Source organism: Saccostrea cucullata, unplaced genomic scaffold, assembly GCF_032062105.1.
Source record: "Saccostrea cucullata isolate Sc308-1 unplaced genomic scaffold, CSIRO_AGI_Scuc_v1 ctg19737, whole genome shotgun sequence".
In the NCBI taxonomy this organism is placed as follows: Eukaryota; Metazoa; Mollusca; class Bivalvia; order Ostreida; family Ostreidae; genus Saccostrea; species Saccostrea cuccullata.
In genome coordinates this window covers 5,052-17,198 of record NW_026920792.1, presented here as the reverse complement: position 1 = coordinate 17,198, position 12,147 = coordinate 5,052, and the positions used below count along the sequence as shown (strand labels likewise).

At 34.3% G+C, this 12,147-nt stretch overlaps 3 protein-coding genes and 1 long non-coding RNA gene across 4 annotated transcripts; 1 reads left to right on the top strand and 3 right to left on the bottom strand.

Moving 5' to 3' along the window:
- Window positions 1–7: 7 nt before the first annotated feature.
- LOC134257963 (uncharacterized) lies at window positions 8–3,492 on the top strand. The gene is made up of 2 exons (XM_062740539.1): window positions 8–844; window positions 3,034–3,492. Exons 1-2 carry the CDS (start codon window positions 208–210, stop codon window positions 3,357–3,359), a joined length of 963 nt encoding a protein of 320 aa, XP_062596523.1. The 5' UTR covers window positions 8–207; the 3' UTR covers window positions 3,360–3,492.
- Window positions 3,493–5,369: 1,877 nt separating this feature from the next.
- Window positions 5,370–7,260, bottom strand: LOC134257931 (uncharacterized). The gene is made up of 7 exons (XM_062740505.1): window positions 7,224–7,260; window positions 6,891–6,970; window positions 6,334–6,417; window positions 6,117–6,194; window positions 5,828–5,920; window positions 5,526–5,637; window positions 5,370–5,374 (listed from the first exon to the last, which is right to left on the bottom strand). The coding sequence occupies exons 2-7, from the start codon at window positions 6,963–6,965 to the stop codon at window positions 5,370–5,372; spliced, it is 447 nt and encodes a 148-aa protein (XP_062596489.1). The 5' UTR covers window positions 6,966–6,970; window positions 7,224–7,260.
- Window positions 7,261–8,963: 1,703 nt separating this feature from the next.
- LOC134257944 (uncharacterized) lies at window positions 8,964–9,883 on the bottom strand. Its single transcript, XM_062740528.1, has 4 exons — window positions 9,854–9,883; window positions 9,565–9,657; window positions 9,270–9,377; window positions 8,964–9,103 (listed from the first exon to the last, which is right to left on the bottom strand). The coding sequence occupies exons 1-4, from the start codon at window positions 9,878–9,880 to the stop codon at window positions 9,005–9,007; spliced, it is 327 nt and encodes a 108-aa protein (XP_062596512.1). The 5' UTR covers window positions 9,881–9,883; the 3' UTR covers window positions 8,964–9,004.
- Window position 9,884: 1 nt separating this feature from the next.
- Window positions 9,885–11,004, bottom strand: LOC134257956 (uncharacterized). The gene is made up of 4 exons (XR_009990043.1): window positions 10,968–11,004; window positions 10,638–10,717; window positions 10,081–10,164; window positions 9,885–9,941 (listed from the first exon to the last, which is right to left on the bottom strand). It is a non-coding gene; the product is annotated as an uncharacterized LOC134257956 (long non-coding RNA).
- Between the last annotated feature and the right edge of the window lie 1,143 nt (window positions 11,005–12,147).

Below are 12,147 nucleotides of genomic sequence, written 5' to 3'. Positions count from 1 at the left end.
TTTCAGTTCATATTACAGCGTCAGTAGCCATTGTAATCTTGTGAAATAATATTCAATCTCATTCCATCCTTACTCTATGGAATTACCAATTGCTGTGAATTTATGAATTTATGATCTTTCTTATGTGTTTATTATGGATTCGTGTTTTAAACACCAGGAAATTATCTGATCGTTTCAAATTAGTGCTTGAACCCTGAACTCTGAACAATGGCTACGGGTCGCCGATCACGATCTCGCTCAAATTTAATGCAAACGCTAGAAATTGACAATCCTTCCAATTGGACTGTAGGTGTATTGAAACAGAAACTAGCTGATATTAGTATCGTGCTAAACGTACAACTCTCTCATAGTGCATTAAAACGAATTTATTTGGATAATGTCGGAAGCAATGTGAACAACGTTTATGTTGCTTCGTCTGGATCGATAGCTAGTAATCCTGTTCCAATGTCTGTTGATTCGTCGTCTGGAAATGATGTAGGAACTCACACAAACGCTTCTCTACAAATTCCCAATGCCATTCAGACAAGTCAAATTACAAGTTTACATCCGGATTTGGCAAGACCGTCCGTTTCTAGTACGCCATTACCTACTTCCACTTCACTTCCGGGAATAACAACGATGGCGGCTGATAGCCAAGCACAGTCACAGAATGTTCTCCTAACAACCTTGCAACTATGTCAGCAAGCCATTTCTTCTTCTTTAAACTCCACAATGAGCAAAACCACGGAAGACAGATCTTTTAATTTAAGCACCGCTATGTCTAATTCGGGCGCAGGAACTCCCTCTTCACAAATTGCTGCCGTGGATTTGGTATCTCCAGAGATTCGAGCAGACATTGTAGCAGGTAAGGACGTTAATTTAAACGTTCTACTCATACCAAATTACACTTCGCCTGCTCATAAGAAAATTAAAGAAAACGATGAAAGATTGTTGAGAAACTTGACCCTAGATGAATTTATTGTGGCCTTTGGACGATACAAAAGAATTATGTGTAGTGCTTTTCCGAACAGAACCGAAGAGTTAGATTCTTACCTCTCCCACATCATAGAAACAGCAAAAATTTGGCCAGAGAGATTCTACGAATATCACCAAATTTTCTCTAATAAGTGTGCCTCTATGCTGCTTCAACAAAATGTCAAGGTCGATTGGTCTAAGGGAGACCATGAATTAAGAACTTTGGTTTGTGCTGGTTCACCTATCAAATGTTGTGACTTCTGTGGTTCTAACATTCATAGTGCCCTTATGTGTCCACAGAAAGCTTTCAGACGAAATCAAAACTCACGACAGTCAGCAACCCATCGTTCATTTAGACATGCAGTGGACATTTATGGCCATGACGTTAAGTTTCATGAAGGTGAACAAATCTGTAACAATTTCAACTCAACCAAAGGTTGTACTAAACCATATTGCCGTTACTTGCATGCTTGCAAACTGTGCAAAGCCAATCATTCCAAATTAGTATGTCAACAATCAAAGACTGAAAACAACAAAACCAAAAATTCATCTCCTACTACTTCTAAATGACTAGAATCTCTCACAAACATTAAGATCGACAGACTTAGACTGGAACTATCGAACCATCCTGATATTGACTTTGTCCATTATTTGTGCTCAAGTTTGGAAAAAGGGTTTGATACCTTAGTGTCTTGTGATATTCTTCCTACTTATGAGTGTAAAAACGCGTTGACAGCTCGACAAAATCCAGAAGTAGAAGACGAATTACTCCATACCGAATTAAAGAAAGGATATGTCAAAGGCCCTTTTTCAAATCCTCCTTTTGCCAGATACAGAGTAAGTCCCTTGGGAATAGCTACACATAAATATTCTGGTAAAAAACGCTTGATATTTGACCTATCTTCTCCACACAACAAAGAGGAACCTAGCATCAATGATTTAATTGATAAAGAACTGTGTTCCTTAAGCTACGTGAAAATCGATGATGCTATAAATAATATACAGCAATACGGAAAAGGAAGCATTTTGTATAAAACAGATATGACAGATGCCTTTAAACAAATCCCTATTGTTCCAACACAATACCATTTGTTTTGCTTCAAGTGGAGGAATTCGTATTATCATTATGTTCGTCTACCTTTTGGATGCCGGTCAAGTCCTAAAATATTTGACAATTTGTTGGATTGCACAAAACAACTATGGTATCGATGACATTCTACATTTACTAGATGATTTTCTAACAAAAGATAAACCGGACGCGTGTGGTGAAAGGACTATGGCACTGTTGTGTACTATTTTCCATCGACTACATTTACCTATATCTGACAAAAAAACTGTTGGACCTACCTGTCAATTAGAATACTTAGGTATAACGTTAGACACCATCAAAATGCAGGTAAGATTACCTACAGAGAAAATTGATAGGATATTACAGTTCATTCAAAATATTTTGTCCAAAAAGAGTTGTACTCGAAAAGAACTGGAACAATTGTTAGGACATCTAAATTTTGCATCAAGAGTGATTCTGCCTGGACGCTCTTTTGTGTCCTATTTGTACAAACTCATGTCCTCAGTAAAAGAAAGTTTTCATCATGTACATCTTGACAAAGAGTGCAAAGCTGACTTGCACATGTGGCAAACATTTTTGAAAAACTGGAACGGAATATCTGTGTTTTATGATCCGTTCAAAGTGAATGCTCATGATTTAGATCTTTATACAGATGCATCTTCCACATTAGGGTTCGGCGGTTACTACCAAGGTCATTTGTTCAACAGCAAGTGGCCTTTAGAATTAACAGCATTGTCGATTCTAAACTTTCAATGGCTTTATTAGAATTATACCCCATAGTCGTAGCTTGTATCCTGTGGGGTAAACATTGGTGTGGAAAAAGAATAGTATTTCATTGTGATAACCAAGCAGTCGTTCATATCATTACCAAAGGCAGATCCAAAGAACCAGTCATAATGAAACTTATGAGAAGACTTACTATGTGTGCTGCAAACAATAAGTTTGTTGTATATAGTAAACATATACCAGGTGTTAAAAACGAAATAGCTGACAGTTTATCTCGTTTTCAGATGGACAGATTTCGTCAGTTGGCTCCAGAGGCAGACAGAAACAACACTCCATGCCCACCTTTGATGGAAATGATCTGGACAGCGTCGTGAACAATTTATGGAATTATTCCATTTCTAGTAAAACTCAAGCACAATACAAAGTTGGATTGGACACTTATGTTAAATTTTCTTTACTTAGAGGTTTTCATGTACAAACAGACAACAGTCTACCTCCTATTTCTGAGCAGACTTTAGTGTATTTTGTTGCTTATTGTGATGATCATCTTCATTTGTCTTATTCTACAATCAAATTATATCTTACTGGCATTAGATTTTTTTTTATCTAAAAATGAAAGGATTCAATCCTTTAGAAAGTGTAGCAGGTCAACCTTTAGCATGTTTACAGACAGTTTTAAATGGTGTTAAGAAAAAACAAACTTGTAAATATGTAAAACGAACGAGATTACCAATAACAAATTCTATTCTCTGTAATATTTTCCAGCTACTTAATTCTGGTATATTTGACATGTTTACTGCCTACCTATTAGAGGCAGCATGTACTGTAGCCTTTTTTGGTTTTCTACGTTGTGGAGAATTTACTGTTCAAAGCGAAAGTTTCATAAATGATTGTTTGTCAACACAAGATGTCATGTGCTTTGAGAACTCAATTGTAATTATTCTGAAACAATCAAAAACTGATCCTTTCCGGAAAGGAGTTCAAATTCAGTTGTTTAAAACAGATACAAATGTTTGTCCAGTTTCTGCTATGTTTAAATATATGAATTTAAAAGCAAAAACATTTTCCTTTGTACCAACTCCATTATTTGTTACTAAAGACGGTTCTGTCTTAACCAGGTCTTATTTTGTACAGAAACTGAAATTCCTTCTGTCTAAATTGGGTTTTAATCCTGACAATTATAATGGCCATTCATTTAGAATCGGTGCAGCTACAACAGCACAGGAAGCTAGAATCGAAGATCACCTTATTAAAACTTTAGGACGCTGGTCTTCAAATTGTTATACTACCTATATTCACAAGTCTTCCTCAGTTATTCAGCAAGCTCAGAAACAATTGGCTATGATTCACTTTTAGTGTAAAAAAAAAATTTCTGCTGGAATTTTGACAATCTGTGAGAAATTCCGTAAATATGTACATATTTTGCATTGCACTTTAATTCGTTTATTAGCTTAGCTTAAATTTCATATGTTTCTTTTTATATGTTTATTCAGTCAATTGCTCTATATGAAACTTGCAATTTTGAAAGGTGGTGGCAAATTACATTTTTCTAATTAACTTCAAACTTGGGGGCTACAATTGTTTATAGTTTTCAACTTTCAACTCTTGTATTTGGCATTCTTGGTTCAAATTCATATTAAAATTAAATTTTCACCAATCTTCCCCCATGTTTTCGTGAGGGGAATATCATGTTTGTATAGTGTGATTTAACACTCATTGCAAAGTGTGTCTTTTCATGTTGTTTGCAATATATGTCAAATTCAAACTGTAAATATTTCTCACCCTGGCTTGGGGGGTGCTTATGCTTTCAGTGCTTATTTAGCTGAAAGTTTTTGTTTAACTGTGAACCTCGTCAGTCCCCAATGTCCAATATGGAATGTTCTTTAATGAATTGTTCTTAAACTGTATTTTCTTTTGTTATATATAAATTGTTGATTATGTTAATAATCTTTGTTTATATATAATTATACTGTAACACCAGCATGCTGATGGAAATGTTTTAGTTTCCCCTTTGGTACCTCATTTTGCATTCTGTTATTTTTAGACAGCCTCGCTTTCAGTTCATATTACAGCGTCAGTAGCCATTGTAATCTTGTGAAATACCACCATCCACCCCGCCACTCATCTTAAAAAATTGCCTATGGGGATTGATTAATTTTACAAAATTGTAATTTTCTTTTTTTCTATTTATGTAGTATTTTTATTATGTTAAACCTTTATTCCAGTTATTTAGAATATTTATCTAGCTTAAATGGCATAATACTTCTGAATCATGAAGATTTGAAGCTTCTGCTTCAATTTTTCTAATCATGCTTACGTTCGACAATTTATCATGCTAGGAAGTTTCCTAATAAAGTCTCGAAGCTTACGCTTTCCTTCCAGTCATGCTGACGTATGACATTTGATTATCCATAGCTAAATATTCCCTAGCTTAAGACTAAGCTTGGTCTCCTAGTCATACTGACGTATGACGTCCATCATGCTTACGTATGGTATCCCATTAGTTTTGAATTCCAAGCTTACGCTTGGTGTCCTAGTCATGCTGACGTATGACACTCGATCATGCTTACGCATGGTATCCCGTTACTTTCGTATTCCAAGCTTACGCTTGGTGTCCTAGTCATGCTGACGTATAAAGTTAGAAAATAAAATAAAGAAATAAATAAAATCAATTAGTCAGATTAATTCGAATGTTATAGTTTAAGAAATAAAATCTCTAAATATTTGCTTTACATTATTGGCGGGGGGGGGGGGGGGGGGTAAAATTGTGAGAGACTTACGACACTAGAAGTATTATCTGTCTTCTTTATATCAGCGTTTGTGTCTTTCATTGAAGCATCTTTCTTTAACGAGGTCGTCTCTTGTTCTTGAAGAACGGGTATTTTCGACTAAAAAGAAGGAATTAATTTTTTGAGGAAAAAAAGATAACTTATTTAAAATGAAATCTTTGCATTTCGTTGCCTTCGTGTCACTTAATTGAACACAAACTACATTATTCTCAGTTCTGCAGATTTTTGTAGCTTCCATTAAAAAAAAGATAACAATGTTTTTAAAGCAAATTTTCAGATGACAACCTACCTTTAACTCATCAAGAACGGTAGCCATCACGTGTTTAAAATGTCGTGTGTCATCCTCTGTCTCCACTCCCGTGGTCAAGTCATCGAGTATATCCTAGAATAAAGTCAAGTAAATTGATTGTTGTCCGACACTGATGTACTTATTGGATACATTTATTTCGATTTAAAAGTGTTTGACATTCTATATAAGGGGTGTATTTATACAAATGAGCGCATGCTTAAAGATTTCTGGTAGAGCATTAAAACTTAAAAAATGCACATTGATGAAAACGTTCATTTTCCGTGCTTACCTCGCATATTTCTGGTTCCTCCACCATTTCGCACCACGGTCTATCAAACTTGAGAATTTCATACCTCCTTTGCCTTTCCTAAAATTAATGTAAGTATTTTTTTAAAACACATAAATTTTTTTTAAGTTCAGAATCGAAAAGTCAAAATTGCCAAATCGACATATTTCCAATCAAAATGCAATTTATAAATATACAAAGGCATGTAACATATGAATACCTGCGCTCTTGCCATTAGAGCGTCCAGTTTGTTTTTGATAGCAATCTCTCTATCCACTTTTTCAAGAAGATCGTCAAAAATGCTCTAGAATGAAGAAAATGCGACAATTAATGTTAATCAATTGATTGAATTTACAATTCTAAACTGGTACTCTGTAGAACCTATCTGCTTCACAAAAAAGCTTTGTTCTTAAACACACAGCTGTAAACATACAGTGAAAACTGTCAATTTATTTCGGACATGCAGCATCGCGTCAAACAGTTAGGTGATGGTCAAAAGACCACTCTATACTTTTCGAATATTCTGCACGATACTTGTGAAAACTTAGGACAGCTTAATATTAACTACAACCCATCAAGTGAAAATTAATAAGGTCTACTAAGTTATTCGAGCGCTTATATTTGATTTAATCTAATATAACTGACCGTTGAACTGGGCATTTGTGATCTATTTCACTCACTCGTCATTAAACGACAAAAAAGTCTCCAAGTTTGTAAACACTGTTCTTGTGTTAGAATGCATGAGACACGTGCATGTAGTATTTAATTTGAAATTACCTGACACATTTCATGGTCTTCCACCATAACATACCACGGCTTGTCGAACTTCAGTATTTGTAACTTATCCTCCATGTTTTCTAAAATAAGAAAAAAAAATAAAATCTCACATTGCAAAAAAAAATAGAGAAAAATGTTTATTTTGCAATTTCATTTCAACCGCCCTTCCACTTTTCTTAATCCTTTTAATTATTTATTGTCAAGTCAAAATTAATAAATGGAATATGCGGAACATGTCGATTTCTATCATTTGGAAGATACGAAACAGGTTCTCTACTTCATTTTACGGAATAAGGACAAATTTCTTAGAATAAAAGCTATGGAAATTCTTACCAAATGTTTGCTGCCTTTTCCTTCACTACAGTGTTCCTTGACAACTGAGAAAGTATGACATCTCACTTTTATGACGTCATCCATATTGTGACGTTTTGTGTCTCTTTGAGATCATAACGTTCCATGCCGAACCTTGAAATGACTGCAGATACCGTGCGATATGTCCTCCAATGTTTGCATGAATGATGCTACACGTATGTACACTGCAATACCGCTAACTTACCTATATCTATAGCATAATAGGAACTTGGTCCCTTTGAAACATATACTATAGCAAAATAATTTCCATATTTATAAGGCAGATCTGAACCCGCCCCCTCTCCCCTTTTCTTTGAACTTCCTTCCAGATATACCACTTATGATCCACTCCTGGCTTTGCAATGTGCCAAAGAAGCTCGCTCTACATTTTATGTATGTTCTAATCGCATTCAATATATTTATTTTATTTATTTCAACTCATTCAAAGTGTTCAACGCCTCAACCAAGCGGTTATCAAAATATCAACATATTTATTATACACCAATCCCGTCTTCTTAAACTATTTTCCTCTCTATACAACTTTGTGTCACAAACAATGTCTGCCTCCTTAAAGCCTGCTTTCGCTTTCTTGCAGCAAGAAAAAAAAGTAGGAAAAGAAAAAAAAAGGGGGGGGGGGTCGCGACTTGCGAGTTCGATCATTTTGAAAGCGATATTCGTTTTATTTCATAGTTTGCTTTTTTTTTTTTTTTTACAGCTATTATACTAGATATCGAAGGAAAATCGATGATTTTTTCATGATAAACTATTTGAAATAAAATTAAAATCAATTCCACATACATTATGAGAAATGAATACATGACAATAAAATATCAAATAATATCGGGGGAATCAAATGCCATCATTAAATGTGAAGAAAATCCAGATAAAAAAGTTTATTTTGTTTCTCTCTTCTTCATGGAGAAATTTTGACCTCTGACGAATTTGAAGTTCTTGCCGATAAAATCTATAATTCCTAGGTACATGGACCAATCACAATCAAACTTTTCAGAAAGTTTCCTTAGCATTTTGACTACAATATCCTGAAAATTCGTCTTGATCCGAGATGCGGTTTGTCATGTACAAAAATATTCTACGTACGTACAGCGTTAGGAGAAAAGGGTAATATTGATATTCTGAGAATTATTCGATTAATTCATTGACTGGTGTATGGAAAATGACAAAATAAAATTAAATATCAAAATAATGACAATATATTGGTCTTTGTATACGTCAACAAAAACTAAATATGTAGGACTGACATTATTTATGTTGAGACCCAGTTACTGTACAACTTTTGCGATAACTATCAAAGTCGGTGTTCCACCGTGTTACCTACGAATTACAAAACGCTAATGCAATTCTACAAATCTTCGATTGTCTTAAATATTTCACTCTATATTATTATTTAAATCAGTTTTTAGGTGCATTTTAGAGTGTCCAATCTTTTAACAATATTAGAAAATTGTGCACACCCACAAAAACATTCTGGTGATGACATCATTCACAGTTTATATATGTATTATTTTTGCTCGTCCTATTCACTCTGCCGGCGCTCTAAATACCAGATTTTGCAGGAAAAAAAGATTCTTCATGGATAACCGCTTATATGGCACAATATCCACTGGGAAAAGAAATTTTCAGACTGTTAAAAAAATAACACAACACTGAATACTTGGTTTGTAGGTAATGTGTATATTTAGGGACGATATCAAATGCTTAAAAAAATTACAAAACGTTCAAATTCGAAAGACAGGAACAGATATTTAACAAGTATCACAGTCTTCTCCTTGCTTCATACAACAACTGAAGAACATCTTGCGGAGCCTTTTCTTCATGTTCTGGAAAAATGTTCTACGAGTGACCTGCAAGTAAATAGGGAAAAAAAGTTAGAAAATAAAACAAAGAAATAAATAAAATCAATTAGTCAGATTAATTCGAATGTTATAGTTTAAGAAATAAAATCTCTAAATATTTGCTTTACATTATTGGCGGGGGGGGGGGGGGGGGGTAAAATTGTGAGAGACTTACGACACTAGAAGTATTATCTGTCTTCTTTATATCAGCGTTTGTGTCTTTCATTGAAGCATCTTTCTTTAACGAGGTCGTCTCTTGTTCTTGAAGAACGGGTATTTTCGACTAAAAAGAAGGAATTAATTTTTTGAGGAAAAAAAGATAACTTATTTAAAATGAAATCTTTGCATTTCGTTGCCTTCGTGTCACTTAATTGAACACAAACTACATTATTCTCAGTTCTGCAGATTTTTGTAGCTTCCATTAAAAAAAAGATAATGTTTTTAAAGCAAATTTTCAGATGACAACCTACCTTTAACTCATCAAGAACGGTAGCCATCACGTGTTTAAAATGTCGTGTGTCATCCTCTGTCTCCACTCCCGTGGTCAAGTCATCGAGTATATCCTAGAATAAAGTCAAGTAAATTGATTGTTGTCCGACACTGATGTACTTATTGGATACATTTATTTCGATTTAAAAGTGTTTGACATTCTATATAAGGGGTGTATTTATACAAATGAGCGCATGCTTAAAGATTTCTGGTAGAGCATTAAAACTTAAAAAATGCACATTGATGAAAACGTTCATTTTCCGTGCTTACCTCGCATATTTCTGGTTCCTCCACCATTTCGCACCATTTCGCACCACGGTCTATCAAACTTGAGAATTTCATACCTCCTTTGCCTTTCCTAAAATTAATGTAAGTATTTTTTTAAAACACATAAATTTTTTTTAAGTTCAGAATCGAAAAGTCAAAATTGCCAAATCGACATATTTCCAATCAAAATGCAATTTATAAATATACAAAGGCATGTAACATATGAATACCTGCGCTCTTGCCATTAGAGCGTCCAGTTTGTTTTTGATAGCAATCTCTCTATCCACTTTTTCAAGAAGATCGTCAAAAATGCTCTAGAATGAAGAAAATGCGACAATTGATGTTAATCAATTGATTGAATTTACAATTCTAAACTGGTACTCTGTAGAACCTATCTGCTTCACAAAAAAGCTTTGTTCTTAAACACACAGCTGTAAACATACAGTGAAAACTGTCAATTTATTTCGGACATGCAGCATCGCGTCAAACAGTTAGGTGATGGTCAAAAGACCACTCTATACTTTTCGAATATTCTGCACGATACTTGTGAAAACTTAGGACAGCTTAATATTAACTACAACCCATCAAGTGAAAATTAATAAGGTCTACTAAGTTATTCGAGCGCTTATATTTGATTTAATCTAATATAACTGACCGTTGAATTGGGCATTTGTGATCTATTTCACTCACTCGTCATTAAACGACAAAAAAGTCTCCAAGTTTGTAAACACTGTTCTTGTGTTAGAATGCATGAGACACGTGCATGTAGTATTTAATTTGAAATTACCTGACACATTTCATGGTCTTCCACCATAACATACCACGGCTTGTCGAACTTCAGTATTTGTAACTTATCCTCCATGTTTTCTAAAATAAGAAAAAAAAATAAAATCTCACATTGCAAAAAAAAGAAAAAAAAGTTTATTTTGCAATTTCATTTCAACCGCCCTTCCACTTTTCTTAATCCTTTTAATTATTTATTGTCAAGTCAAAATTAATAAATGGAATATGCGGAACATGTCGATTTCTATCATTTGGAAGATACGAAACAGGTTCTCTACTTCATTTTGCAGAATAAGGACAAATTTCTTAGAATAAAAGCTATGGAAATTCTTACCAAATGTTTGCTGCCTTTTCCTTCACTACAGTGTTCCTTGACAACTGAGAAAGTATGACATCTCACTTTTATGACGTCATCCATATTGTGACGTTTTGTGTCTCTTTGAGATCATAACGTTCCATGCCGAACCTTGAAATGACTGCAGATACCGTGCGATATGTCCTCCAATGTTTGCATGAATGATGCTACACGTATGTACACTGCAATACCGCTAACTTACCTATATCTATAGCATAATAGGAACTTGGTCCCTTTGAAACATATACTATAGCAAAATAATTTCCATATTTATAAGGCAGATCTGAACCCGCCCCCTCTCCCCTTTTCTTTGAACTTCCTTCCAGATATACCACTTATGATCCACTCCTGGCTTTGCAATGTGCCAAAGAAGCTCGCTCTACATTTTATGTATGTTCTAATCGCATTCAATATATTTATTTTATTTATTTCAACTCATTCAAAGTGTTCAACGCCTCAACCAAGCGGTTATCAAAATATCAACATATTTATTATACACCAATCCCGTCTTCTTAAACTATTTTCCTCTCTATACAACTTTGTGTCACAAACAATGTCTGCCTCCTTAAAGCCTGCTTTCGCTTTCTTGCAGCAAGAAAAAAAAGTAGGAAAAGAAAAAAAAAGGGGGGGGGGTCGCGACTTGCGAGTTCGATCATTTTGAAAGCGATATTCGTTTTATTTCATAGTTTGCTTTTTTTTTTTTTTTTACAGCTATTATACTAGATATCGAAGGAAAATCGATGATTTTTTCATGATAAACTATTTGAAATAAAATTAAAATCAATTCCACATACATTATGAGAAATGAATACATGACAATAAAATATCAAATAATATCGGGGGAATCAAATGCCATCATTAAATGTGAAGAAAATCCAGATAAAAAAGTTTATTTTGTTTCTCTCTTCTTCATGGAGAAATTTTGACCTCTGACGAATTTGAAGTTCTTGCCGATAAAATCTATAATTCCTAGGTACATGGACCAATCACAATCAAACTTTTCAGAAAGTTTCCTTAGCATTTTGACTACAATATCCTGAAAATTCGTCTTGATCCGAGATGCGGTTTGTCATGTACAAAAATATTCTACGTACGTACAGCGTTAGGAGAAAAGGGTAATATTGATATTCTGAGAATTATTCGATTAATTCATTGACTG